Source organism: Pseudoliparis swirei, chromosome 18, assembly GCF_029220125.1.
Source record: "Pseudoliparis swirei isolate HS2019 ecotype Mariana Trench chromosome 18, NWPU_hadal_v1, whole genome shotgun sequence".
NCBI lineage: Eukaryota > Metazoa > Chordata > Actinopteri > Perciformes > Liparidae > Pseudoliparis > Pseudoliparis swirei.
In genome coordinates this window covers 2,061,824-2,084,457 of record NC_079405.1, presented here as the reverse complement: position 1 = coordinate 2,084,457, position 22,634 = coordinate 2,061,824, and the positions used below count along the sequence as shown (strand labels likewise).

General features: G+C 49.3%; 3 protein-coding genes across 10 annotated transcripts in view; all 3 read right to left on the bottom strand.

Annotated features, from left to right (window-relative positions):
- Positions 1 to 12,787, bottom strand: part of ralgapb (Ral GTPase activating protein non-catalytic subunit beta) — a 17,733-nt gene extending 4,946 nt beyond the window's left edge. For 2 of the 8 annotated variants that reach the window (XM_056438591.1, XM_056438593.1), the window contains exons 1-23: positions 12,705 to 12,787; positions 12,037 to 12,213; positions 11,117 to 11,319; positions 9,846 to 10,000; positions 8,089 to 8,407; positions 7,241 to 7,383; positions 7,108 to 7,155; positions 5,943 to 5,987; positions 5,800 to 5,847; positions 5,569 to 5,720; positions 5,320 to 5,485; positions 5,109 to 5,238; positions 4,357 to 4,524; positions 4,174 to 4,282; positions 3,711 to 3,846; positions 3,504 to 3,640; positions 2,884 to 2,974; positions 2,631 to 2,764; positions 2,373 to 2,555; positions 667 to 815; positions 404 to 573; positions 217 to 320; positions 1 to 112 (exon numbers count right to left, since the gene is read on the bottom strand). The exon at positions 1 to 112 is cut by the window's left edge and continues 44 nt beyond it. In XM_056438591.1, coding sequence (XP_056294566.1) covers positions 1 to 112; positions 217 to 320; positions 404 to 573; positions 667 to 815; positions 2,373 to 2,555; positions 2,631 to 2,764; positions 2,884 to 2,974; positions 3,504 to 3,640; positions 3,711 to 3,846; positions 4,174 to 4,282; positions 4,357 to 4,524; positions 5,109 to 5,238; positions 5,320 to 5,485; positions 5,569 to 5,720; positions 5,800 to 5,847; positions 5,943 to 5,987; positions 7,108 to 7,155; positions 7,241 to 7,383; positions 8,089 to 8,407; positions 9,846 to 10,000; positions 11,117 to 11,319; positions 12,037 to 12,192 — 3,058 coding nt within the window. In that variant the 5' untranslated portion in view covers positions 12,193 to 12,213; positions 12,705 to 12,787. Of the gene's footprint in view, positions 113 to 216; positions 321 to 403; positions 574 to 666; positions 816 to 2,372; positions 2,556 to 2,630; positions 2,765 to 2,883; positions 2,975 to 3,503; positions 3,641 to 3,710; positions 3,847 to 4,173; positions 4,283 to 4,356; positions 4,525 to 5,108; positions 5,239 to 5,319; positions 5,486 to 5,568; positions 5,721 to 5,799; positions 5,848 to 5,942; positions 5,988 to 7,107; positions 7,156 to 7,240; positions 7,384 to 8,088; positions 8,408 to 9,845; positions 10,793 to 10,834; positions 11,908 to 12,036; positions 12,214 to 12,704 lie in introns of those variants that run through there. The other 6 variants (XM_056438594.1, XM_056438596.1, XM_056438595.1 and 3 more) reach the window with 6 other exon arrangements.
- A 1,723-nt stretch (positions 12,788 to 14,510) lies between these two features.
- ctsa (cathepsin A) lies at positions 14,511 to 18,708 on the bottom strand. The gene is made up of 14 exons (XM_056438601.1): positions 18,652 to 18,708; positions 17,584 to 17,750; positions 17,311 to 17,422; positions 17,193 to 17,243; positions 17,012 to 17,098; positions 16,768 to 16,923; positions 16,212 to 16,388; positions 16,046 to 16,137; positions 15,871 to 15,949; positions 15,625 to 15,773; positions 15,482 to 15,557; positions 15,043 to 15,132; positions 14,869 to 14,970; positions 14,511 to 14,790 (listed from the first exon to the last, which is right to left on the bottom strand). The coding sequence occupies exons 2-14, from the start codon at positions 17,748 to 17,750 to the stop codon at positions 14,707 to 14,709; spliced, it is 1,422 nt and encodes a 473-aa protein (XP_056294576.1). The 5' UTR covers positions 18,652 to 18,708; the 3' UTR covers positions 14,511 to 14,706.
- A 952-nt stretch (positions 18,709 to 19,660) lies between these two features.
- On the bottom strand, positions 19,661 to 21,931 carry snrpb (small nuclear ribonucleoprotein polypeptides B and B1). Its single transcript, XM_056438602.1, has 7 exons — positions 21,821 to 21,931; positions 21,048 to 21,199; positions 20,558 to 20,669; positions 20,305 to 20,457; positions 20,098 to 20,227; positions 19,890 to 20,015; positions 19,661 to 19,804 (listed from the first exon to the last, which is right to left on the bottom strand). Exons 1-7 carry the CDS (start codon positions 21,821 to 21,823, stop codon positions 19,764 to 19,766), a joined length of 717 nt encoding a protein of 238 aa, XP_056294577.1. The 5' UTR covers positions 21,824 to 21,931; the 3' UTR covers positions 19,661 to 19,763.
- Positions 21,932 to 22,634: the final 703 nt, after the last annotated feature.

Genomic DNA, 22,634 nt, shown 5'->3' with positions numbered 1-22,634 from the left:
CTTTCACTGACGCAACTCTGTCAGTGTGTTCAGGAGAGAGCAGATGCTTGACACCACATCGTATCCCAGCATCCTCTTGGGCCGCGACGCGCTGCTCTGGGATCAGAGTCGGCTACAGACGGGAAAGATAGAATACTGAGAAACACACACGCTGAATCATGATGAGTTGTTGTTATGGTGTATTCCTAGTGTTGAGTCATTGATGGATGTGGCCACCTGTGTTCCTGCTCTTCCCTCTCTGGGCTGCAGGTGGAGCTGTAGAGTCCAGGTGTGACCTCCTGACGGACCCCTGATCCGCACTGTGAGGGACGGACACGCCGCTGCGAACACCGAAACATTGGTATTGTTGTCTTCCTATGAGGGTTTTGTGTTTCTGGTTCCGGATCAGTGGATCAGGACTGACCCTGTTCTGGTCCCTGTGGTTGTTCCAGCATGGCCAAGATGACCGAGCGGTCCACCACAAAATATCTGAATTTCTTCAAACTGCTGTCACTGGAAGCGGGGCAGCCAATCAGAGCGTCCTCACTCAGCTGGCCTCCGGGGGAGGGGAAGACCCCCGAGACCTGCATCACACTGAGAGACCAGGAGGGGTCAGACCCTGAAGACACCGCTTAGTCTGGGCTGAGGGGTCAACCTGAGGGGAAGACATGTGTGTGTGCGGCTCACCAGCTCAGCGTGGCCTCTGCGGCCTCCTTCACCCTCAGGGAGGCGGGGTTCAGCTCCTTCTCCTCTTTACACCTCACTTCCTGTTCCTGTCTGGACTTACTGCCCGAGATCCCCAACTCCACGATCTCCAGCACCTCCAACAGGCAGTCCTGAACACACAGGTGACCACGTATGTACACCGTACCTGTGGTTAGTTACCTGGCTGACTGTTGGTAAGTTACCTGCTGGTAAGTTACCTGTGGGTAGTGACCTGTGGGTAGTGACCTGTGGGTAGTTACCTGTGGGTAGTGACCTGTGGGTAGTGACCTGTGGGTAGTGACCTGTGGGTAGTTACCTGTGGGTAGTGACCTGTGGGTAGTGACCTGTGGGTAGTGACCTGTGGGTAGTGACCTGTGGGTAGTTACCTGTGGGTAGTTACCTGTGGGTAGTTACCTGTGGGTAGTGACCTGTGGGTAGTTACCTGTGGGTAGTTACCTGTGGGTAGTGACCTGTGGGTAGTGACCTGTGGGTAGTGACCTGTGGGTAGTTACCTGTGGGTAGTGACCTGTGGGTAGTGACCTGTGGGTAGTGACCTGTGGGTAGTTACCTGTGGGTAGTTACCTGTGGGTAGTGACCTGTGGGTAGTTACCTGTGGGTAGTTACCTGTGGGTAGTTACCTGTGGGTAGTGACCTGTGGGTAGTGACCTGTGGGTAGTGACCTGTGGGTAGTTACCTGTGGGTAGTTACCTGTGGGTAGTGACCTGTGGGTAGTGACCTGTGGGTAGTTACCTGTGGGTAGTGACCTGTGGGTAGTTACCTGTGGGTAGTTACCTGTGGGTAGTGACCTGTGGGTAGTTACCTGTGGGTAGTTACCTGTGGGTAGTGACCTGTGGGTAGTGACCTGTGGGTAGTGACCTGTGGGTAGTTACCTGTGGGTAGTTACCTGTGGGTAGTTACCTGTGGGTAGTTACCTGTGGGTAGTTACCTGTGGGTAGTGACCTGTGGGTAGTGACCTGTGGGTAGTGACCTGTGGGTAGTGACCTGTGGGTAGTGACCTGTGGGTAGTGACCTGTGGGTAGTGACCTGTGGGTAGTGACCTGTGGGTAGTGACCTGTGGGTAGTTACCTGTGGGTAGTGACCTGTGGGTAGTGACCTGTGGGTAGTTACCTGTGGGTAGTGCCCTGTGGGTAGTGACCTGTGGGTAGTTACCTGTGGGTAGTTACCTGTGGGTAGTTACCTGTGGGTAGTTACCTGTGGGTAGTTACCTGTGGGTAGTGACCTGTGGGTAGTGACCTGTGGGTAGTTACCTGTGGGTAGTGACCTGTGGGTAGTGACCTGTGGGTAGTTACCTGTGGGTAGTTACCTGTGGGTAGTGACCTGTGGGTAGTGACCTGTGGGTAGTGACCTGTGGGTAGTGACCTGTGGGTAGTTACCTGTGGGTAGTTACCTGTGGGTAGTTACCTGTGGGTAGTTACCTGTGGGTAGTGACCTGTGGGTAGTTACCTGTGGGTAGTGACCTGTGGGTAGTTACCTGTGGGTAGTGACCTGTGGGTAGTGACCTGTGGGTAGTGACCTGTGGGTAGTGACCTGTGGGTAGTTACCTGTGGGTAGTTACCTGTGGGTAGTGACCTGTGGGTAGTGACCTGTGGGTAGTGACCTGTGGGTAGTGACCTGTGGGTAGTTACCTGTGGGTAGTGACCTGTGGGTAGTGACCTGTGGGTAGTTACCTGCTGGTCCAGCAGGGCGGGGTGCTGGCTCAGCCAGACGTTCAGGCAGTAGAAAGCAGCGACGATGATGGAGTGCAGATCTCTGGAGTGAAGAGGAGGCGGCCGGCGGCACTGGAACACGATGTAGCAGCAGACCGCCGACACGGCGCGCCTCCTCTCACACACCTCCACGCTCACCTCCACCTGCAGGAGGCGCAAACACATCTAGAACTGCTTCAGGATCTGTCTGTGTGTGTGTGTGTGTGTGTGTGTGTCCACCTTGGCCAGTCCTCCCAGTACTTCCAGTGCAGAGAGACAAACTGCTGAGTCATTCCTCCACTGAGACGTCAGACGCTGAGTCAGCAGACGCACAAACTGAACCCACAGGACGCCGGCTGCGTCTGATTGGACGGCTGCAACGCGAACAACAGGCATCACACACACACACACAATCAGACACACACACACTCAGACAGCAGCTCCAGGATCTACATCTCATGACGGTCAATGATATCAAATTAATTCAAACTACCGGTTCCTCTGGTCCATCTGTTTGCACCGGCTCCACCGGCTCCACCGGCCCATCTGGGTCTGCTGGCTCCACCTGGCTGGGACTCAGAGTCCTAAAAAACAAGTGTTTTAAATTGTATTCCTGATAATAAAAGAACACGTGTGTGAAATCTTGTCGGCGCCACCTGCAGGCGGATTGTTGTAAATCAGTCACACATATTATCCAGGGATGAGTCACGGCATCCCATAATACTACACACTGCTGTGATGCTAATTAAGACATAAATATTAAAATATTAAGACATAAACCATAATCTCCATTTATTTTCATGCATGTTTCCACAACACAGGGAGAACTAAAAGGTCAAAAACATTAAATATAGAGAATTACTTCTGAAAACCCGTCTGAACGTTGAGCGTCTTTAACTCTTTAACCCTTTAACTCTTTAACCCTTTAACTCTTTAACCCTTTAACCATTTAACTCTTTATCTCTTTAACCCTTTAACTCTTTAACCCTTTAACTCTTTAACTCTTTAACCCTTTAACTCTTTAACTATTTAACCCTTTAACCCTTTAACCCTTTAACTCTTTAACTGTTCTGGTTCTTTGTAACTTTGTGTTTTAGTCTCCATGTGACTCACCGGGTTAAAGGAGGTTGACATAGACACAGAACTCTCTCCATGAGTTCTGCTGGTGCTGCTCAGAGTCTCATGTGGACTCACCTGCAGACCGGAGGCCTCCAGCAGAGACGAGTCCTGGACCAGGTGCAACATGGAGGCTGCAGGAGGAGACATGAAGTATCAGGATCTGGATCAGGATCAGGATCAGGATCAGGATCAGGTTCTGACCCAGTAGTATCTGTGTGTTGGAGGTGTCGGTCTCCGTCTGCAGAGCTCCAATCAGAACCGCGATGAGGCGGGGCTTCAGGGACAGGAAGCTGCCTCCTGTGACATCATCACCGGTGAACCGCCCGTCCAATAACACCTAACACACACACACACACACACACACAAAGACACACGCACACACACACACACACAGACACACACAAAGACACACACACACACCAAGACACACACACACACACAGATACAAAGACACACAACACATACCAAGACACACACACACACACACAAAGACACAAAGACACACACACAAAGACACACACAACACATACCAAGAAACACACACAGACACATACACACACACGTTACTGTCTCTGTTCTTTGATGCTCTTGCTTCACGTGTCCAGGTGAGCGTTGCACAGGTGTGTGTAGGTGTGTGTGTGTGTGTCGGTCTTTAGAGGCTCACCTCTGATTGGACGGAGCCAAACGGCAGCGGCAGCATGGTGAGCAGCAGCCGGACGGCGGCCCGGCGCAGGTCCACCGGGCTCAGGAAGCTCCTGAACCGCAGCAGCTCTCTGGACCGGAGACACAGGTGTGAAGGTAAAGGTATGATGTCACTACCTTTACGTACGCATGTCCCAGCATGCACCTGTCCAGCAGGACCTTCTCCACGGCGGCGGTGACGGAGGGCAGCAGCAGGTGGACTCCTCTCAGGTCGCAGCAGAACAGAGCGGTGCTGTTCAGCAGGACGGAGGCCAGGACCGGAGGACACACCTGCTCCGAGACCCGCAGCGCCCGCAGGAGCACCAGGTAGAACCTGGAGGCAGACAGACAGGTAGACAGACAGGTACCTGGACAGGTAGACAGACAGGTACCTGGACAGGTAGACAGACAGGTAGACAGACAGGTACCTGGACAGGTAGACAGACAGGCAGACAGACAGGTACCTGGACAGGTAGACAGACAGGTAGACAGACAGGTACCTGGACAGGTAGACAGACATGTACCTGGACAGGTAGACAGACAGGTACCTGGACAGGTAGACAGACAGGCAGACAGACAGGTACCTGGACAGGTAGACAGACATGTACCTGGACAGGAAGACAGACAGGTACCTGGACAGGTAGACAGACGTGTACCTGGACAGGTAGACACAGGTACCTGGACAGGTAGACAAACGTGTACCTGGACAGGTAGACAGACAGGTACCTGGACAGGTAGACAGACGTGTACCTGGACAGGTAGACAGACAGGTACCTGGACAGGTAGACAGACATGTACCTGGACAGGTAGACAGACATGTACCTGGACAGGTAGACAGACAGGTACCTGGACAGGTAGACAGACAGGTACCTGGACAGGTAGACAGACAGGCAGACAGACAGGTAGACAGACAGGTACCTGGACAGGTAGACAGACAGGATGTCCTCTGCAGTTTTCTTGCAGGTGAAGATCCGGCACAGCGTCCCGCAGGCCTCGGCTCTCCCCGCCGCCCACCTGGCGGACGTCACGGTGACATCACCGGGACCGGCTGGAGAACACACACACACAGGTTAGTCCTACCTGTGTGTGTGTGTGTGTGTGTGTGTGTGTGTGTGTGTGTGAGACAGACCAGAGTCTCTGTTGATCAGAGCTGCATCAAAGAGCCAGCCCCCGAACAGGTGGAGGAGGGAGTCCACGTTGCACCTGAGTGGGGAGGGGGAGGGCCTGGGGGAGGAGCATAGGGGGGGCTGGGAGGGGGGGGGCGACACCCTCCAGTGAGGAGGGGAGGGAGACGCCTGGGGGGGGGGGGGGGGGGGACACGTCAGCATCACGGCTCACACACACCAGGAAACACCAAAATACTGCGGAGGAGTCGTACCGCAGTAGGTCTGCTCGTTGCCTTGGAAACGATCACAGCTTTAAGCCGTGTGTTGGGTGGAGGCGGGGAGGGGCAGGGGGGAGGGGCACTGGGCAGGCTCAAGGCGTTCACCGGGATGTGGGGGGCGCTGCCCGAGCGAGGCCGAGAGAAACCTGAGGATGCCAGAGGACACTCCACCAATCACACGGGTAAGGAGGTGGGGCTTACCGTAAGGAGGGAGGCGGGGCCTACCGTAAGGAGGGAGGCGGTCTCTAAACGGGCTCCTGGTAACAGCAACACCTGAGACCAGGTGAGAACACTTATCGGCTGTCAGGCTCTACGCTGATTATTTATTGATCCGATTGACAACATCAGTTTAAATTAATCTGGATTACCGAGAGACGGCAACCGATCCCTGAAAGGGATCCTCAGGGGGAGTCCTGGAGAAACACAACAACAGTATATATATATATACACATATATATATATAATTCTATATATATATGTATTTCTACATATATCTATATATTTCTAAATATATATTTCTATGTATATACATATATATATATTTATTAGGGCTGTGAAACGATTAAAAATTTTAATCGGGTTAATCACAGGTTTTTGTGGATTAATCATGATTAATCACATATTACCGATATTCTCGGTATATTTTGTGAGAACATAGAGATTTATGACAAAAGACGGATATATACATTTATACATTCTTCTATACAATGGTGCTGCAACTCAGCAGTTATTTAGCAGTTTTCTTCCATATGGAACATTAATACATCTTCATCCTAAACAGAATGTTTAACCCTCCTGTTACCTTTCGGGTCAATTTGACCCCATTCAATGTTTAATGATTGACAAGTGACTTTTGTTTTGCTCGGTCCCGATGCGCGCGCACGGAGCTCTGTGGCGCGCGAGACGGAGATCGATAAGTGTTAATGCAACGCGAAGAGACAGAAATGACATGCTGCTGTGGAGATACGATCAACAACAGACGTTTAGTTTAATAAAAGAACAAAGACGTGCTCTAGAGAACATGTCAGGGGGCGGGCCAATCTTTTTAATGTCATGCGATCTACCAACACTACGCCGCGATCGACTGGCAGGTCGCGATCGACGTGTTGAGACCCTGATCTACAGGAAGTAAAAGTCGTAACAAGGTTTCCGGAGGTGAACCTGCGGAAGGATCATTACCGATGAACAGACCGTCTGCATGAGAGCGGACAGAGTTCAGATTGAAGTGGTGGATTGGAAGCTCATTTTGCAAGTTACTTTTTTTTCGTCCCGACGACCAACAACAGACGGATTGGAAGCTCATTCTGCGCATGCGTTAAATGCGTTTTTAAAAAAAACTAGTTAAACCTGTAATTGAATTAACTGAGTTATTTTTCACAGCACTAATATTTATGTATTCATATTTCTGTTGGACAGCCATTTACATATAAATACACATACACACATATATATTTCTTCTATATATATATACTGTGTGTATACCAGTTTATACGTGTAACGTGTGTGTATTATATTATTATATATATTGTGTACCAGTGTTTGGCAGCTGCTCTGTTGGTTCTTTGTTGATCACAGTCACACCTGCAGAAACACAAGTTACTCAAATTAAATAACGCTTTGAGTGAGTAGAGTAGACGACAGACCCAGAGGTCAGAGGTCAGCGTACCCAGGAAGGCGTCGACCAGCACGCTGACTCCCCTCATGGCTTTGAAGAAGATGTTGGGCAGCTGGCCGTCTCCTCTGGACGAATCCTCGGGGGAGGAGGGAGTCGAACCCACAACCCCAGGGCCACTGAGATCCACCGGGTTACTGGAGGCAGAACAATGTGCAAGAGTATTATGGGATGTCGAGCTTTTTCAAGGCAAAAATGTGTCTCGACCAACCGGTGTTGACGATGACCGTACTGTCTAAAACAGATATGAAGTATTGATACGTCATCATGGATGATAATAACCAGCTGTGTTCTTAGAGTGATCAGTGACTCTCCTCTTCTAGAACTCTTAAACTGGGCGGGATGTGGTTTCTGAAGCACTCAGGCCGTCGCCATCTTGGTTTCTTTTTGCAACCAGTGAGAGGAAGTGACGTAGAGACGCCGTGTGTCAATCACCCCGTAGCCCCGCCCTCAACTAAACGCATGTTCACAATATGAATAAATAAAGTGTATAATTAAGGTGGCCAGTACGGAAGAATAAACGTTTTAAAGATACTTCACAGGGAAAGAAAAGTCACAACATTTTTAAATGGTTGTGGAAAAGTCCTTGAAAAAAATAAGTCCCAAAATTTGGGAACATTTGTTAGATTTGTATATTCATTTATGCAGTTTTATTAAAAGAATAAACATTTATATCATGTATTTATTCTTTTAATCAAACTATTGTGTCATTTAAGGTAAATTAACCGAGATTTTATGACATTTTTGGTCATGGAAATTCGGTTTTAAAGTCCTGGAAATCCATTGGTCACATGTTACCCTGGCTTCACTTCCCGGACCCGGAGGTCCCCACCTGCCGTTACCTGAGCAGGTGCAGGAACCTGAACCACGTCTGAGGGACTCCGCGCTCGTCCATGTCTTCGGGGATCAGGGCGGCGTCTTCGTCCGGGACTTCGAAGCGAGGGAAGGCCGGACCGAAGCTCTGCAGCAGCAACCTGGAGGTCAGGGCGGCGACGGCTCGGCTCCACTGCTCCACCGCCGCCGGCCGCCGCCGGCAGCCGCTCAGCGCCAGCCGGCCCGCCCGCCACAGGGAGCGAGACGGGAAACACCGGGCGCACGACAGCAGCCACGCCTCGAACAGCACCGCCATCGACAGCCGAGACAGCTGCTCCGACACGTCGCCTGCCCCCAGACACAGGAGAGCAGGTGAGCGGGTGATCACCTGGACAGGTAGACAGACAGGCACCTGGACAGGTAGACAGACAGGTACCTTGGACAGGCAGACAGACAGGTACTTGGACAGGTAGACAGACAGGCACCTGGACAGGCAGACAGACAGGTACCTGGACAGGTAGACAGACAGGTACTTGGACAGGTAGACAGACAGGTACCTGGACAGGCAGACAGACAGGTACCTGGACAGGTAGACAGACAGGTACTTGGACAGGTAGACAGACAGGCACCTGGACAGGTAGACAGACAGGTACACAGACAGGTACTTGGACAGGTAGACAGACATGTACCTGGACAGGTACTTGGACAGGTAGACAGACAGGTAGACAGACGTGTACCTGGACAGGTAGACAGACAGGTACCTGGACAGGTAGACAGACAGGTACCTGGACAGGTAGACAGACGTGTACCTGGACAGGTAGACAGACAGGTACCTGGACAGGTAGACAGACGTGTACCTGGACAGGTAGACAGACAGGTACCTGGACAGGTAGACAGACGTGTACCTGGACAGGTAGACAGACAGGTACCTGGACAGGTAGACAGACAGGTACTTGGACAGGTAGACAGACAGGTACCTGGACAGGTAGACAGACAGGTACTTGGACAGGTAGACAGACATGTACCTGGACAGGTAGACAGACAAGTACCTGGACAGGTAGACAGACAGGTACTTGGACAGGTAGACAGACAGGTACCTGGACAGGTAGACAGACAGGTACCTGGACAGGTAGACAGACATGTACCTGGACAGGTAGACAGACAGGTACTTGGACAGGTAGACAGACAGGTACCTGGACAGGTAGACAGACAGGTACCTGGACAGGTAGACAGACATGTACCTGGACAGGTAGACAGACAGGCAGACAGACAGGTAGACAGACAGGTACCTGGACAGGTAGACAGACATGTACCTGGACAGGTAGACAGACAGGTACCTGGACAGGTATACAGACATGTACCTGGACAGGTAGACAGACATGTACCTGGACAGGTAGACAGACAGGTACCTGGACAGGTAGACAGACATGTACCTGGACAGGTAGACAGACAGGTACCTGGACAGGTAGACAGACATGTACCTGGACAGGTAGACAGACAGTTACCTGGACAGGTAGACAGTCCGATGGGGGCCGGACATCTCCAAAGATTCAAGAGCGGCCAGCTCCAGATTGGTTTTGACCGACCGACCCCACGAGGGTCGACTGGTCACCTGATCAACTGGTCCGCCTGCCCCGAGACACAGGTGACCAGTTGATCAGGTGATCGGCTGACCCCCGGGGGTTCGGTCAAAACCAATCTGGAGCTGGCCGCTCTTGAATCTGTGGAGATGTCGTCCGGCCCCCATCGGTGCGTGAGGGGCCAAATGGGCGTGGCCACGGCTCACCTGTAGCCAGCATGGCGTGGTTGACGCACAGCAGGAAGTTCAGCAGGGTCTCCCAGGTGTCTCTGCTCATCACAGCGCCGTCTCTGGCCAACGACTGAACTGCACACAGCACCTGCTGACAGAGGGCCGTGTAGACCGGACTCACCTGGTCCGACCTGGGGGGGCGGAGACGATCAAACGCTGTCAATATTCAACGAGTCGATGGAGTTACGGGACGGCGGGTCTTCTGACAGGCGCCATGAACCACCTGAAGGACTTCTACGGCCTCCACCACTATAAGCTCGACCGGAACCTTCAAGAAGATCACCGGAACCTCTTAATGCTCCCCAGGAGCACCTGAATGTACCACCGGACCTGTCAACGCAACACCTGAACCTCTTAGAGCACCAATAAAACCTCCTGATTTACGATTGGTTTATCTTAAGGCAACATCGGAACTCCTAAAACTCGACTGGGACCTCTTGATACACTCAACCATGTTCAGATGCACCACTGGAACTCTCTACAACCCAACTGGAACCTTTGAATGCACCATGAGGACCGACTGTTGGACCATTGGACCTCCTAAACCCAACTGGAACCTCCTAATGCACCACTGAAACTTTCTAAAACCCAACTGGAACCTGAATGCATCACTAGGACCCATTGTGGCACCATTAGACCTCCTACAACCCAACTGGAACCTTTGAATGCACCACTAGGACCATTGGACCTCCTAAACCCAACTGGAACCTGAATGCACCACTAGGACCTACTGTGGCACCATTGGACCTCCTACAACCCAACTGGAACCTTTGAATGCACTAGGACCATTGGACCTCCTAAACCCAACTGGAACCTGAATGCACCACTAGGACCCACTGTGGTACCATTGGACCTCCTACAACCCAACTGGAACCTTTGAATGCACCACTAAGACCATTGGACCTCGTAAACCCAACTGGAACCTCCTAATGCACCACTGGAACTGTCTACAACCCAACTGGAACCTGAATGCACCACTAGGACCCACTGTGGCACCATTGGACCTCCTACAACCCAACTGGAACCTTTGAATGCACCACTAGGACCATTGGACCTCCTAAACCCAACTGGAACCTCCTAATGCACCACTGGAACTGTCTACACCCCAACTGGAGCCTTTGAATGCACCACTGGGACCCACTGTGGCACCATTAACCTTCTAATGCACCACGAGAGTTAGAAGTAGAACATCTGGTCCTTTAAAGGTCCGTGGTTCTGGTACCGTGGGTCGGTCCAGGTGTGAGTACCTGGACAGGAACAGGGTGTACAGGTGCCGGAGGATCTTCTGGGCGTACAGGTTGGGCTCTCGGCCAATCGGAAGCGGGATGGAGTCTCTGGGGGAAACCAGCGCCGTCAGCCAATCGGTGTAGACGTCCACGCAGAGCTGCACGGTGTCGCCGTCCGCCGGGAGCGTCAGGCCGTAGCACAGCGCCTCCATCGCCCACCTCACCTGGGGACAGCCAATCACAGCACACCTCGGCCAGGGTCCGGTTTATTAGGCACACCTGGATCCAGCTAATCTACCAGTCCTGTAATTAATCAGGTGTTTGTGTGTCTGTTGTGTTGTGTTGATTCACCTGTACAGGATGCAGTGTGTGTGTTGTGTTGTGTTGATTCACCTGTACAGGATGCAGTGTGTGTGTGTTGTGTTGATTCACCTGTACAGGACGCAGTGTGTGTGTGTTGTGTTGATTCACCTGTACAGGACGCAGTGTGTGTGTCTGTTGTGTTGATTCACCTGTAAAGGACGCAGTGTGTGTGCGTTGTGTTGATTCACCTGTGCAGGACGCAGTGTGTGTGTGTTGTGTTGATTCACCTGTACAGGACGCAGTGTGTGTGTGTTGTGTTGATTCACCTGTACAGGACGCAGTGTGTGTGTTGTGTTGTGTTGTATTGATTCACCTGTAAAGGACGCAGTGTGTGTGTGTTGTGTTGATTCACCTGTACAGGACACAGTGTGCGCTCCTGTTGTGCGTCAAGACTTATTTTACCTTCAGGTAAATGATTTCTGCCCTCGACTAGGATTGTTCATCCAACACTGAACATGATTACATATCAACACCAGAGTGTGTATTCAAGTTTCCATAGAGGTCACACACACACACACAAGGGGACAGACACACACACACACACACACACTGACCTGCACACACACATAAACACACACCTGTCTGTCTGTGCGCAGCAGGCTGCGGGTGCCGGGGTTTCCCAGGCCGACTCTCAGGGGCTTCACCACAGCAACCGCGACGTCTCTGCCCACAGAGGGCGGGAAACAGCTGAGCACGCTCACATAGCCCCGCCCACTGGACAGTGATTGGTCCATTGGTCTCTCAATGGCTGCTCACTTGAGACAGACAAGCAGACACAGACAGACAGACAGTTTAATAAGTAAACAAGTGGGCTTTCCTCCTGATGGTAAGGTTAGCGGATAACTCCAGAGGGCTTTGATCTTATTTTCACAACAACTAGAAGTGACATCCAATCACACGCGGCGCCGGTGAGGTTACGACTCAGAGATCCACAGCGACATGGATTGTGTTTTTAAAACATTTCAGAACATCAATTCTTCCTGAACTGAACTTCAACTGCTTTAAACCACATTAATTCAGATTGAATTATATATCAGTATATATATTTTAAATGAATTCATACTGAAGTTGGAAAAATAATGTTACCCAGAAGGAAATACACCTAGACCTTTCCCTCTAGCGCCACCAACAGGTCAACATGACTAAATGGACTTAAAACATGACTAATGCCTTCAAGACGGTCGTCATGTCAAGAGGGTGTTCCGCCCTCTCTGTTGTCTGAAGGAGCGGGTCTCGGGTCTCTTACCTGCACAGGTGAGTCCAAGTGAATGAGCTCCAGGTGAGCCGTCTGTTCAGGTCACTCTGAAAGTCACGACGCGGCACTTGAACTCACCGCCTGCCACTGCTGCCTTCAGGGTCGGGTGGGAAACTTAGTTCCAGTTTAAACAGGAAGGGACTCAGTTTACAATAAACAGACTTTAACTGACGAAGTGAACGCAACACGACACGCTCAAGGGGTCATGGACAGAGAGGATAGAGACAGACGGTAGAGAGACAGACGGTAGAGAGACTGACAGGGTAGAGACAGACAGTAGAGAGACAGACAGGAGAGAGACAGACAGGAGAGAGACAGACAGACAGGGTAGAGACAGACAGGAGAGAGACAGACAGACAGGGTAGAGACAGACAGGAGAGAGACAGACAGGAGAGAGACAGACAGGAGAGACAGACAGACAGGAGAGAGACAGACAGGAGAGAGAGAGACAGACAGTGAGAGACAGACAGGAGAGAGACAGACAGACAGAGACAGAGAGAGACAGACAGTTGAGAGAGACAGGTGAGAGACAGACAGGAGAGAGACAGACAGGAGAGAGACAGACAGACAGAGACAGACAGAGACAGACAGGTGAGAGACAGACAGAGACAGACAGACAGTAGATTGATAGACAGGATAGAGACAGACAGAGAGAGACAGACAGGTGAGAGACAGACAGAGACAGACATACAGTAGATTGATAGACAGGATAGAGACAGACAGAGAGAGACAGACAGGTGAGAGACAGACAGAGACAGACAGACAGTAGATTGATAGACAGGATAGAGACAAACAGGTGAGAGACAGACAGAGAGAGACAGACAGGTGAGACACAGACAGGAGAGAGACAGACAGAGAGAGACAGACAGGAGAGAGACAGACAGGTGAGACACAGACAGGAGAGACAGACAGGAGAGAGACAGACAGGAGAGAGACAGACAGGTGAGAGACAGACAGGAGAGAGACAGACAGGTGAGAGACAGACAGGTGAGAGACAGACAGGAGAGAGACAGACAGACAGGGTAGAGACAGACAGGTGAGAGACAGACAGGTGAGAGACAGACAGAGAAAGACAGACAGGTGAGAGACAGACAGGAGAGAGACAGACAGGAGAGAGACAGACAGGTGAGAGACAGACAAGAGAAAGACAGACAGGTGAGAGACAGACAGGAGAGAGACAGACAGGTGAGAGACAGACAGGAGAGAGACAGACAGGAGACCGGTCCGGTCACAGCATAACTCCCTCTCTGTACCTGCAGTGCATTGTGGGTCAGGACAGTAACTTTTAATTCAGTTCCTCAAGTCGATAAACAGGTGAGAGACAGACAGGTGAGAGACAGACAGGAGAGAGACAGACAGGTGAGACACAGACAGGAGAGAGACAGACAGGGTAGAGAGAGACAGACAGAGAGAGACAGACAGGTGAGAGACAGACAGGTGAGAGACAGACAGGTGAGAGACAGACAGGAGAGAGACAGACAGACAGGGTAGAGACAGACAGGTGAGAGACAGACAGAGAAAGACAGACAGGTGAGAGACAGACAGGAGAGAGACAGACAGGAGAGAGACAGACAGGTGAGAGACAGACAGGAGAGAGACAGACAGGTGAGAGACAGACAGGAGAGAGACAGACAGGAGACCGGTCCGGTCACAGCATAACTCCCTCTCTGTACCTGCAGTGCATTGTGGGTCAGGACAGTAACTTTTATGAATGAATGAGTTCACGACGTGGACGTCTGAACCGAGATCAAAGATTAAATCATGAATTGCAGTTGAAATAAAAAACATAATACAAAGTCAGTTAAGGATAAAAACTTTATTTTCCCAACTTGTTCTTACAATTCATTAATTTTTTTTTTTTTTAAACCCAAAAAGAATTTCCAATCATAAACATACGAGTTACGGGCTGATTTAATTTCCCTCTCGAGATGTAGCCGTGCAATCCATTCAAATCAAAGTGCGGTAAAGGTCAAATGTCAGAGGTCGTCAGAGGTCAGTAGGGTTGTCTCTTCATGAATCTGGTGAACATGGCGAAGGCAGCGATTGGTTTATCCGTTGGAACCATGTGACCAGAACCCTGCAGGGGGACAGAGGTCACAAGGGGTCAGCAGCTAGTTTTTACAAGTATGACATCACCGACGAGAAGGTGCCTTACCTTCACGGTGAGGAAGGCGATGTTGTCGAACTCTTTGACGAAGCCTCCGATCTGCTGACCGGCCGCGTCGCTGTAGAGCCACGGGCGCCGCAGGACCTCCACCTGGGACACGGCACGGGTTAACTCACTTCGGCCGACCAATAAGTTTCAGCCGATCAATAAGTTGAGAGTTACCTTCTGGTTCAGAGACTCCACGAACCACTCGTCGCCCATGAAGTTGCAGGCCATGTCCACGTCCCCGTTATACACCAGGACCCGGTACTTCTACACACGCACACACACACGACTGGATTAACAAGCCCCGCCCACATGGGACACATCAGCCAATCACCAGCAGAGGGTCACATTCAGTCATTTCTGGTTTGTACCAGATTAATTGATCAATTTCATTTCATGCAACTCGTTATACAGAAGAATTATAACACACATATATATATGTATATATTCACATACATATTTGTATATATCTACAGTCGGGGGATCTGACCATCCTGTTGTTTCACAATAAAAGTCCTTCCAGCACAAAGTCATCTTTCCTGTTAAGACTTTTATTTTGTAGGCGTGAAATCGTTTTCTTCTGCAAGAGTACAACAGGTGTGATGCGTTCACTGACCAGCGCGCCGAGCAGCTTCATGTACTGCTTCCTGACGTCCAGGTAGAGACGGCCGTAGTTCAGATTCACCTCCGAGCTGCAGAGCGACAGGTAGAGATCAAAGACAGGGTGTGTGTGTGTGTGTGTGTGTGTGTGTGTGTTACCTGCAGATGACCCAGTTCAGGGCCCTGGGCCTGATGTGCAGCGCGGCCCTGACGTAGGGGTTGTTCAGGTAGAGGGTGGAGGGGGTGGAGTTAGTGCAGGGGGGGTCCAGACGGACGGACAGGTGTTGAGACGCCAGACCTCGCAACTTCTACACACACACACACACACGTTCAGAGGAGAACCTGGTTTTCTAACGACCCGTCAGGTGACTTCACACACACGCACACACACGCACACGCACACACCTTTTTCCACAGCTGCGTCCCGTGGTGGTTGATGAACGAGTTCCCCAGATCTCGGATCACCAGCTCACTCCGCTCAACGCTGGAAGACGAAGTCAGGCAGGTGAAGTGAGTGTGTGTACATGTGTGTGTGTACGTGTGTGTGTGTACGTGTGTGTGTGTGTGTGTCAGGGCTCACCCGTATCTCTCCCTGACGCCTCCGGGACACGGGGCGTACAGGTTGTAGATGTTCAGTCCGGATCCGTACACGATGTCCTGGACCTCCGACAGCTGCAGAGGAAACAACACCTGAAACACCTGAAACCGGTCTGAACCGGTTCAGACCGGTTTCCTCTGGGCCTCACGTCGTCGGAGCAGTTGAGGTTCCGGTTGTTGTAGAAGTTGCACTTCCCGTCCTCGCAGCAGAACATCTGCAGCGACGCCCACAGGCGGCCGCCCAGCAGCCCGTGGTAATACGAGAAGTACACGAGCGCGTTGTCGTTCAGCTCGTAGCTCGACAACCCGTTGCCCACGGCAACGCCCTAAAGGACGGGATCATTCATTCATTATATATATAATTAATGAATTCATGATATATATATAATAATAATATGTATATATATATTTATTATTATAATATATATATATTTTTATATTCATATATATATATATATAATATATTTAAGATATATGCAATTTACAACTATTTAAAAAAAAGTTAATTTTGATCTTTGCTTAAAAAATTATTAGTGTGTAGTACTGCAGTAGTACGTGTAGTACTGCAGTAGTACGTGTAGTACTGCAGTAGTACGTGTAGTACTGCAGTACTGCAGTAGTACGTGTAGTACTGCAGTAGTACGTGTAGTACTGCAGTAGTACGTGTAGTACTGCAGTAGTACGTGTACCACAGTGTGTGAGTACCTGCAGGTTGAGGCTGCCGTCCTCCATCACCCTCTCGGCCAGCGTGGGGATGTACACTCCTCCGTAACTCTCTCCGGTCAGGAACAACTCGTTCTTCAGGAACTCTGGAAACAGGCGGAAGAACTCCTTCAGGGCCAGGTAGTTGTTCATGGACACCTGAGGAGGACAACAACAACAACAACAGCTTAGCACACTGAACGCCTGTGAGCCAATCGGCAGCCGGGGTTCGGGGCGCGTCGCTCACCTCCGTGTCGTTGGTGACGTAGTTCTTATCGTCGGAGTACGAGAAGCCGACCCCTGCTGGAGACTCCAGGTACAGCATGTTGGCGATCTGCTCGGAGACAGGGAACCAATCAGCTTCCACGGATCATAGCGAGCCAATGAGCCGTCGGGCAGGTCACATGGTTTTAACGCAGGTAACCGACCTTGTTCCACGAGTAGTCGTTGTACTGCAGCGTCACGCCGTCATCCTGGATCTGAAACGGCAGAGGTCAGCAGGTCAGAGGTCAGCAGGTGTCACAGTGACATCACCGGGTCACCCACCAGGAAGGGTCCGTGTTCCGTCAGCAGGCCGTCCAGAGAGCTGCAGCCGGGGCCGCCATTCAACCACAGCACCACCGGGTCAGAGGGCGGGTTCTTCTGGGACGCCACGAACCTGAACACAACAACAACAACAACAACACGCTCAGGTGAGCCATTTTATATAGACGTCTATACAACCAGAGGAGTCACCCCCTGGTGGTCAGGAGAGAGAATGCAGCTTTAAAGACAGGGTAATGATGCAGGTGTGCCAGGTGTGCGTCCCCAGGTACCGACCAGTAGTGCAGGTGTTTCCCGTCGGCCACGCTCAGGTATCCAGAATACTGTTTGAAGCTCGGCTGTTTCTGCAGCCCGGGCAGGTAAGCCACCTCGTCTGCAGCCGGAGCGGCATCACCGGCAGCCAGCAGAGAGAACAGGAAGCAACACAGCACCACCACCCGCATCTCAACAACAACAACAACAACAACAACAGGAAGTAACGTCAACAGCACGGATGACACGGTCTCAGAATCAGTATTAAATAATAAACTGCTGCGTCTCACTAGGTTCTTACATTGGAGTTTAAACACTGACATTTTATTAAACATATTATGTGTATAAAAACATCAAACATGTTCACTGATGCTGATTAACGCAGTAAAGTGTAGTTTATATACATTCTCCAATAAAAAAACATATTTAAAATGAAGGAAAAAAGCAGGCAAACATGAAGAGTGGCTATTATTAAAGAACCAGTCATTAAATCCACTTGAACTTTTAAGTTAAACATTTTTTTCGTGTGATCTCGAGGTAACAATCACACAATGTACCAATCATTGTTGTCATGGAAGTATCGATCCACCTGTTCAAACCGGGTTTTGATTGGCGTGTTGGACGACAGGTGGCAGCAGGTGCAGGATGACGTCATAACGCAGTTAAGAGGACACTTATTATTATAAAATGTAATATTGTAAAACAGTAAGGCTTGTAGTGGAATTTATACGAACAGAAAGCATCGCGAGAAGTTAAGGATTCGTAACGTTGACAGCGGTAACTGGACGAGTCACGTGACGCTAACCGGAAGTAACGTCTGTGGTGCCGAATAGTTCAACAAACGTTCAACGTTCAGAACTTAGTTTGGACTTTAAAGCTCACAAAGTCTCCTCCAGCAGGAGGACGTGTTCAATGCACTTCTGACTGTATTAAGTTAGACAGACAACACTAGCAGAGTATCTATAAGTATAAATATATAGATAGGGAGAGAATGAGATAATTCCTGAGTTGTATTCTTTTATATAATAACCGGGAAACAAGCCGATAAACAAATAAAACAGAGATAATTGAGTCAGAAACGCAGTCTCTCACCTCTCCCGTTTGTCTTCACACGGTTTCCTGATCGGCGGAGATCACGTGACTGCAGCTGTCAATAAAGACGAATCAGAGCAGGTCACGTGACATCGGCCGATCACGTGACTCCCCTCCCATGACCGGCTCTCGCAGTTTGTCGTCTCATTTATAGACATATATATTTATAGTTTAAATTAAATACATTTGGCACCGATGTATTTGAATTTCCAAAATAAAAGTCTGCTGCTCTTCTTCTCGACTGGTTGATCATGTGATGTGTTCAGGTTCCTGATGAATCTGAGAATCACTTCCTGGTTCTGAAAGAACAGCCAATCAGCGGGCCCCTACACGTGTAGCTATAAGTGTTCAGTGTGGAGCAGGGACATACATGTTCTGGATAATGTTAAATTCTAGAATGAAAGCACTTTAAAGTTAATATTAATTAATGTAACCCTTAAGAAAATGAGTTGTAAAATTTGAGGAAAATAAGACTATAGTATTTCACATCCTCTACTCAGACATTTGAAAACCAAATTTAAATATGCATAAGAGTATAGTACTTCTCATGAATGCTTTTAATTTGGTAGTTTTCAAATCTGATCTTTTTATAGAGGAAGTGAAACACTGCTGGACTCAAGTTTTGAACGTGTGACTCAGAGTTAACCAACTTAAGGACTCAGTTCAATAGTTTTTCTGTAAGGGAAGTTCTTAAACATGATTAAATAATGTAAGACCAAACTTCGATGGACTGGAAAGAAATAAACTCTCAACTCTCTGAAACGTGACGTTTAAAGTAGTTTTTTTATCTTATTCCTATCGTCTGTATTCCAGTTGATCCTCTCAACTCGAAACAAAATACTAATAATTTGAGGGCTCGATTGTTTATTTATTTTAGTCTTAGACGTTATTGCTCGGTCTAAACCAGCTCGACAAAAGGTGAACGCGTTATAATGCAGCACTATACATGTATAACTATTAATGATATCCATAGCAGCCGTAACCATAGAAACTGAACAGACAGCTGAGCTAAAGTCGAACCATCCTGATGAAACTTTATTAAAAAACACAATGCAGGGAATAAGAAAAAAGAAGATCTATACAACAAGTGAGTCTGAGGAGGCGGGGCTTCCTCAGGGCCGGGGGGGCGGTCTCATGCCGGGAGGAGGAGGTCCTAAAAGACAACAGCGGAGCAGAAGTGGTCACATGGTCTGTTCACAAGCGAGCGCATCAAATCTGTCTCCATGGCAACAGCGTACCTCTCATGCCAGGGGGCGGCGGCCTCATGCCAGGTGGGGGCATGCCCATCGGAGCGCCTCGGCCTGGAGGCATCCCCATTGGAGGACCCATCGGGGGCCGCATGCCAGGGGGCGGGCCCATCATACCTGCAGGGAGGGAACAGCCAATCAGCACACAGGAGGGGCGAGCGACAGTACACAGGTAGAGATCAATGACATGTCCAGTCACCTGGAGGCGGGGCTCCTCTGCCCATCGGGGGCGGGGCTCCTCGGCCAGGTGGGTATTGTGTGGGAGCGCCGGCGATGCTCGCTCCTGCTGCTGCCGCGGCAACCGTCCCTCTGCCCTGTGGAGTCATCACCTGGAGACAAACAGGAAGTCGTCATCAACCGAGCGCACGCACGCATCCGAGCGCAGAGCAGTCGTTGCCATAGTTACCTGCTGCGAAGGACCGCCCACACCTCTGACGGGCCCGGCGAGACCGGCCGGCGCCTGAGGCATCGGCGCTCCTGCGGGGACGCCACGACCTGCTGCCCGACCCACACCTGGACCGCCAGCCACGCCGGCCAATGGGACACGGGCAATGCCGGTCTGAAGAGGGGGAGGAGTTACACAGCTCAGTGGATACAGTTCATTGACACACAAACGGTGTCAGGGCATCCATCTTCTCATTGGCTAGAGTTGTACTCACATCTTTCGGAGGCGGGCCCTCAACCGTCATGGAGACCAGGTTCTCCCCCCTCAGCAGAACCAGACCCAGAACCCTCTTCTCTTCTCGCTCCGGCTGCTTTGAGTTCTTTGGCCTGCGGGAAGAATGAAAAAGTTTGTAAAAACACTTTAAGATCCATGTACGGGCGTCACTACCCAGCATGCATCAGGAACTTTAAAACGTGGACGACTTAAAAAATTCAGGTAAACAAACAGTGATTTATGAATGAAGCGAGGGCCTGATGCAATAAACTAAAACGACACCCGGAGCCATTGAAGTGTTCACACGGCGGCCGATGAGTGGATAGCAGGTCGACGCTTCACGTCTCCACCGCTCGTCTTCCTGCCACAACTAGATGCTGGTAAAAGAAAATTGGTGGCCAAACCCTGGAGAACAACGTTGAGCAAAGACCTCGGGTCCCGCACCAGAACCGGCGAGCGCTCCCGCCTCAGAACGGCCGACGTGAACCTACTTGATCTTCCTGAACTCGTCGCAGTCGCACAGGATGAGGTTCATGTGTTTGTCGAAGGCCTTGAAGGTGCCGATGAAGATGCGGCCGTCCTGCAGGATGCACCTCATCCTGAAGTCGATGTGCTGCAGCATCTTGCTGCTCTTACCCACCGTCTGGAGGACCAATCGGGAGACTGCGTTAATATGAAGTCATAACCACCAAAAACGAAAGGCTAACGTTTATTTTTGAGCCTTATTTTTATAAAGTCAAAAAAACTTTGATAAATGAGAAGATTTTTTATTTATTAAATCATCAACAGAGCCAAACAAAGTATATTTGTTATTTCTACTAATTTAAACTGCACGAGAGTTTTGATGTTGATGTTTTTATTGGCTTCAACAAACATTTACTGTGCGGCCATTTCTGGATTCTCCTTAGAGACGTTCAAGAACAAGGCTTTCAGGAAAAGCTATTTTAATATTAAAGTATTTATTTTAAATTTTTATAAACAAATGGTTAAAAATAAAGCACTTGAAGACAGCAGTATATATTTAGAAGTAACGTCTAGTGTAAACCAATATAAGTATATATACACTATATAGATACCACGTACAAAGAATCACTAAACTGTTATAATAGAAGCTAAAGGACTCGACGCGCAGAGCCTCTGCCGACGTTCAACCGACGTCCATTCAAACTCCCGCCATTAATAAGATGAAATCCGTAAATTCGGGAGACATTTAGAGGCCGACGGGGCGGGCGGCCGGCGGCCTCTCTGCCCGGTTGAAACTCACCATGTTTGCGGTTCAGATGGCTCCGATTGGCGTCGGATTCACCGAATAAACCCAAAAAAAATTGACCCGCGGAAGAGACCGCCAGGCTCGTCTTTATCAGAGATTCACAGGAAGTGACGCGCACCAAGCGGAAGTGTTCCTACCCGAACAAAGGACACGCAAACAATTCCCGTCCGACCCGCAACAGCAACAGAAGCTACAGTTCCGCATGTTTTACTTTTAATTTATGTAATATCTTCGTATGTCTTTTTGTTCAATGACAAATAACATTTTGACCTCTTCATGCCAGAAAAGGGAAAGCAACATTAACAATCGTTGTTACCACAATATAAATATTATTTATATCAAAACAACAACATACGTTGTATACCGTTTTCATTCATTCCTAACTTAACATTATTAGATATTCTCAGTTTAAGATACATTGAGCTAAACATGAAGCTCCTTTGCAGAAAAGTTATTTACTTATTATTTTTGGAAGAAAACAATCAAATGAGATTTAATTTCTGAAATTATGAAACTACAGATATTACAATATTTAAATTACAACAGGAAGAAAACACAGAGAGCTACACAAAAACGGCACACTGAAATAAAAGAAAATGATATTTAAAAAAAAGATTGAAATCATTTTATTTTAAAAAGTAAAATATAAATTGAATAGAAACAGATTACATTATTATTTAAAGATAAACGATCAATAAAATAATCATATCTATATACTGTATATTAATATATTTATATACATATTTTGTATTATTATTTATTAACATATTCCTCGTCAGTATAGGTTTATGAACTGATCAGTTAATTG